The following is a 6000-nucleotide window of genomic DNA, read 5'->3' as shown; positions in this document are numbered from 1 at the left end:
CGGTTATACGCCTTGCATTCATTATCACACTTAAGCACATTTATGCTCATTTACATTCACAAACAGTCCTGGAAACAAACATGCACTATACACATTGACCTGATTGTCCACCTAATGGAACCCAGCTGTTTTACAACGGCTAAACTGCAAGTTTTCGCAAGTTGTGAATGAAGCACTAACTGCTGTTTTATTTGAATGATTGAACCCCTGCTGTATCAATCAGCCCCAATCAAACATGTGCTGTGTGTGTATATGTTGTGTTTAATGCCAATATGCAGAGGAGCTCCAAACACAGGCCGTATTCAGCTCTAGTCTTTTATATTCCCATATTGGGATTCACATTGTTTGTCGTCAATATGAAATAAAAAACAATCTGTTATACATTAAGCTCCCTGTTGTTGTTCACTGCCTGACATCTGTTTATTTAGTGCATGTCACTCTGAGGAATAAGCTCGGTTGGGAAAAAATATAGACTTCGCTGGATCTAATTCTGAGCTGTTTATCTGGCCAAAGTTTGAACTTTACCCTTCATGCAAGTGACTTATTGTGCATTTAAATTATATTTTATCAATATGTATGTTCCCTGTGACCTTTTGTGTTGACATTATAGTGCTGTACCTGTTGACCTACAGTAATGCTGTTGTTACCGTTGACCATTACATACAGCCATATACTGACTAATACAGGAATTAAAAAGGTTTCATTAATGCAGATCTTGCTTGCGGTCAGTCTTATTTGCAGACAATACTTTTGTTCCCTTGCAGCCTGAAGCAACCACACAGACAGACTCCCTACCCATAGACCCAAAACACTGCCTCCCTGTCTGTCTCTCTCTCTCTTTCCATGCCCTCATTATCAGCTCTGCCATCATTTATCGGTAAAGGCTTTTAATTGATTCTTAATGAGGCGGGAGAGCGGCAGACAATGGCGTCAGGACAGACAAGCGTTGTGTACACAAGGAGCGAATATACACAATACACACAGGGATAAGGAGATGTTATCCATTCACATTGGCTAAATTGGCCACTGATTTGAGCAAACGAAAATGACGTTCCTGTCTGATGACCGCTACGGTCCGTCACCTTTAACAGGACGAGGATACATTCACAGCATGCTAATAACGTCTCCCATTTTGCGTGTTGCGCAAGTTACAATACAAGAATGATTTACCACAGCATGAATCCAGCTGTGTGAGAACGAGTTGAATCAACACTGGTATAAATAGCAGATTCGGTTTGTGCCATGGAGGCCGGAGAAGGTATACTAGGGTAAAGTGTAACATAGGAAAAGGTTAGTCATATTATTGGTATTCATAAGTGAGCGCAGGAAAGTCATAAAAAACATTACAGAGAGGAATTGCCAGATTTGTTCGTTTCCAGAAAACATGTACACGGCATGGGGTATAATAACCCAGCAGTTGGGTTAAAACAACCCAGCATTGGGTCCATTTTTAAGCCAGCTGTGTGTTCTGTCCAATATTTATCTATTATGGGTCAAGAATAACCTAGCCATTTTTAGGGATTTTTTTGGCCACAATGAATCTTTATAGACAGAAAAGAAATGAAAAGTGTTTTATTTATTCATGAATTTATCTAAATGTATGGATTTCTAAAGCAACTTAGAGTGCATTACAAGGTATATGTTTTATCAGTTGTGTTCCCTGGGTTCAAACCCACGACCTTTTGCAATGTTAACGCAATGCTCTACCATAAATTATGAATATGGAAACTAAACACACACACAAAGGTCTGTGTTATGCTTTTCTGTACGAACATTTAAATTTAAATGTAACATCAAATAAAAAAGCATTTAAATAATTACAATTTATGTTAACATACTAATTTCTGCACATCTTAAAGGTGTAGTGTGTAGTTTTTAGAAGGATCTCTTGACAGAAATGCAAAATAATACACAAAACTATATTATAAGGGGTGTATAAAGACCTTTTTATAATGAACCTTTATGTTTTTATTACCTTAGAAAGAGACGTTTTTATCTAGACACACACAGAGGGTCCCCTTACGTTGAAGTCGTCGTTTTGTGCCGCCATGTTTTTACAGACGCCCTTAACCTACAATTTTTTTTACTTTTTTTACTTCAAGTTTTTTCCGTCAATTACATGTTTTTCCAGTGGCGGCTACCATAGCTTCTCTATGCGTTTCAAAACGAGAGGTGAGCAGTGGACTTGCAATTCGCAACCTCACCACTGGATGGCGATAAAATTTACACACTGCACCTTTAAAACACATACTACACATTAGTGACAGGTGAAGATTTACTTTTAACTACAAAATTTCAAACTGTAATCACACAGCATGTGCATCTAAATTTAAGATTTAATAAAAAGGAACATGAGCAGAAATGTATGTTTATGTGTAACAATGAAGCATTGATGTCAAATCAACATATATATGTATGTTACTTTAAAGGTATTGCGGAGAATTTTCTTTTTTCTGGGTGGATCATCAAGACTATTGGTCCTCCTAGTTTTCAATCAGGAGTAGGGATGCACCGAATCCAGGATTCAGCCGAATACTGGGCTTTTTGACGGGGTTCGGCCGAATCTTAGATTTTTTTTCCACCGAACCGAACCCTAGACTTGCGCTACGCTAGTTCGACGTCACGCAGCCGTTGATTATAGAATGAGGATGCAAGTAGGATTCGGTATTCGGTTTCGGACGAATCTTAAACAGTGGATTCGGTATTCGGCCGAACCCAAAAAATCTGGATTACACCTTTAACTTAACAAATTAAGTTAGACCATTTCAACTTGCTTTTATAAGTTAAATCAACTCATCACAAGTCAAAACCTAAAGTAGTAGGTTTTATTAACTTACAAAACCAAGTTGTTTTAACTTCATGCTGCATTTTTCATGCAGCAACCATGCTGATGTGCTCTTTGTGTATTATTTATATCAACACTCTATAAATGTCTGTGTTATTTTTGACCTATAATGGGTAATATTGGACAGAACACGTGCTGAGTTAAAAATTGACCCAATGCTGGGTTATTTTAACCCAACTGGTGGGTTATTATACCACATGGTTGCATAACAACAACCCAACATTGGGTAATTTTTAACCCAGCACGGGGTAATTTTTAACCCATCATGTGTTCTGTCCAATATTTACCCATTATGGGTCAAAAATAACCCAGCCATTTTTATAGTGAATATAAACTACAAACAGCTGTTATGTTTATATAAATATTAATAATGCAGTTTTTTGTAATACTGGTTGACCAAATCAATTTTGAGGCCAAAAATCAACAATATAAAAGATTCTTTACTACCTTAAATTTTTAAGTTTAATCAACTCAGATTTACAAGTCATTATAACTTATTATTATATATCTTGACTAGAGATGAGTTGTAACAACTTATGAAATGAAATTGACTATTTTCAACTATATTTAAAAAAACAACTTAAATATCCAAGTCATAGTTTGGGATTAATTTAAACCCTGTCTGGGAAACTGCCTCTAAAAATTTAAATGACTTGTAAATCCGAGTTGATTGAACTTAAAAATTTAAGGTAGCAAAGAATTTTTTAGAGTGAACAAGTAAACCAAAACAACTGTGTTAATTAAAATGGCCTGTAATTTTGGGAAATGGTAGAGGGTTGAACTGCTATTAACACAATGAAAGCATTGTGCATTACTTTATAGCAAACCTAGATTTATTAAGAGTTGCTTGCACTTTCTTTGCATTTACTTAAACGATTTTGACTAAAACTATCCATAACTTTAGCCTGCCACTGCATTGTCATTAGCAAAACGACTAACATCATTCCCAAACGGAGTCGATTGCTGATGATAATTTCACCTAATGGGATCAACAGGGTCGTCTGTGGAGCGCACCTCTGTAAATTACTCCCAGCATGGGGCGATGGGCCTACAGGGGCATTATGATGGTGTAAATGGGAATCTGTTTGTCCAGTGACAGGAGGGTGAGGTCAACAACAACCCTACATGCTCCACTTGTCTATCACTTGTTTGTCTTTTGTCCAGATCTTTCTCCTCCGTGTTAGCCTGAATTGAGGTGAGATTCTTGTCTTGGCCTATTGTTAGGGCCAGTTTGTCATCCTATTAGTGCTGATAACCCCGCCCCTGTTACGCTTTTCACTCCTGTTGTTGACAACTTGTCTGTGTACGTTTGTGGTGGGGGGAGCAGGTACGTGCAATTCAGCTAATCCATCAACTACTAATTGTCTCCTCAGTTAATACAAACACAACAGCAGGAGAGAGAGAGTGGACGAGTAAGTATATATAACCCAATGTAGAGAGAGAGAAAGCAGATTATGTGGAGGGAGAGAGAAGAAGACCTACAGAAACTGGGATCGCTACATATTTCCTGTGAGTGTTAGATAAGACCTCCCTGCGTATTCACTTCAATTTGACCTCTTCCCACAATTTGGACAAGGTTGTTTTTAAAAAAAAAAAAAGCACAAAGATGTGGATACTGCGAGTCTTGTGGGTTTCCTTGTGCCTGCATGCTGTTCAGGCGAGGATCTGGGCCTGGATGTTGTCTATACCCTACAGTGCATCTGAAAATGAACCGGTGGGGCCAAGAGACAGGGAAGCTGAAATTTTCCCAAGCAACCCTAAAGGAGACATGGTGAGTTACTGTAAGAGTGTAAAAAAGCTTTCAAAGCGTTGACTGATTTGTGTCACGCCTATTGATTAATGGGGTGCTTGCTTGCAAAGTGAACTTTCATGTTCTGTTCTAATGAGATCATATAACATAAGATTGGAATAAAAAGGTAGTTCATTGAGTTTGAATGAAAATATGAATATGATAAATGAGATCATGGTTACTGTTTCTTAAATTTATATGCAGTCGTACCTCACTCGTTGTTAGCTGCCAGACAGAAAATGAGCTAACAAATTAAAAATTTTCTTCCTTTTTAGGTAACGTGCGAGCACGACCGTGCCTGCGGTAGGGGATTCTCTTGTGACCGCCATTTCGGCCTATGTGTCCCTCTAAGGCAAGAGGGGCAATACTGTAGACGAGACGCTCAGTGTGTGCGAGGACTCAGCTGCATGTTTGGCAGGTGCATCAGAAGCGTTCCAGATGGCCAGGAAGGTAAAAATCGAATAACAGTGCCAGATTTCTCAATAAAAATTAAAAACCAGTTTATAAATATTTTAACCTATCTGTCCGTCTTAGGGGCTCGGTGTAAACTCGACAGAGACTGTGGTGAATCTATGTGCTGTGCCCGACACCATGGTGAAAGAGTCTGCAAGCGGCGACTGGTGTTGGACGAGAGTTGCTTTGTGCCTGATGGTGGATTGGCTTTCAGCATCAACCAGATCTGCCCATGTGAAGAAGGTCTGCTGTGCCGTGGTCATGGAGAACCAATGAAAAGAGAGTAAGTGACAGTAGCCTACATTAATGATTGAATACTATTGGTACTTACATCAATTTTTATCAATTAAAACAACAGCTGAAATAAGTTCAATTTTTAAGATTATAAAGTTAATTATCTGACATTAATACCAATGAACCACTTTTTCTTTCCTAGGAGAGAATTTGTATATCATCCAGACTCCACAAGCTGGACTTGTCAGGCTCCTAAATCATGAAAACCTCACATCTGTTTCACTTATTATGCCATTGCTTTGTGTAAATATAGTGTTTGTAAATTATTGTATATATCAATAAAATATTCTTATTAATTCAGTGCCTCTGAATAAATTATAAATTAAGCTCTTAAATAGTTTAAAATTGCATTTATATGCTGGACAATATATTTTATCATTCCATTGTACAATAAATATAGATGTTGAAAGTAATGTAAACAATATTAGGAATCAATATTTTCAGTCATGGGAATTTCCTTTTCTGTAACAGTAAAAAACTGTGGTGTATTTACAAACACTCTATTATTACGTGAATATTTCTTAGGTGTCATTTATATTTTCCTATATTTTTATGTACCTTTGTATAAGGTTTTGTATTTTACAAAGTGCGGCACAGTTAGTCTTACTGCAGGTGGAAA

The 6000-nt window shown here is 37.5% G+C and overlaps 1 protein-coding gene and 1 long non-coding RNA gene across 2 annotated transcripts; one reads left to right on the top strand and one right to left on the bottom strand.

The window, feature by feature from the left end:
- Window positions 1–4435: 4435 nt before the first annotated feature.
- On the bottom strand, window positions 4436–4946 carry LOC141363636 (uncharacterized). Its single transcript, XR_012369115.1, has 2 exons — window positions 4845–4946; window positions 4436–4602 (listed from the first exon to the last, which is right to left on the bottom strand). It is a non-coding gene; the product is annotated as an uncharacterized lncRNA (long non-coding RNA).
- Window positions 4452–5662, top strand: LOC129421259 (uncharacterized). The gene is made up of 4 exons (XM_055176673.2): window positions 4452–4616; window positions 4910–5084; window positions 5169–5370; window positions 5524–5662. Exons 1-4 carry the CDS (start codon window positions 4452–4454, stop codon window positions 5582–5584), a joined length of 603 nt encoding a protein of 200 aa, XP_055032648.2. The 3' UTR covers window positions 5585–5662.
- The last annotated feature ends 338 nt before the right edge of the window (window positions 5663–6000 follow it).

This window comes from Misgurnus anguillicaudatus, chromosome 4, assembly GCF_027580225.2.
Source record: "Misgurnus anguillicaudatus chromosome 4, ASM2758022v2, whole genome shotgun sequence".
NCBI lineage: Eukaryota > Metazoa > Chordata > Actinopteri > Cypriniformes > Cobitidae > Misgurnus > Misgurnus anguillicaudatus.
This window is presented reverse-complemented; position numbering and strand designations above follow the sequence as displayed.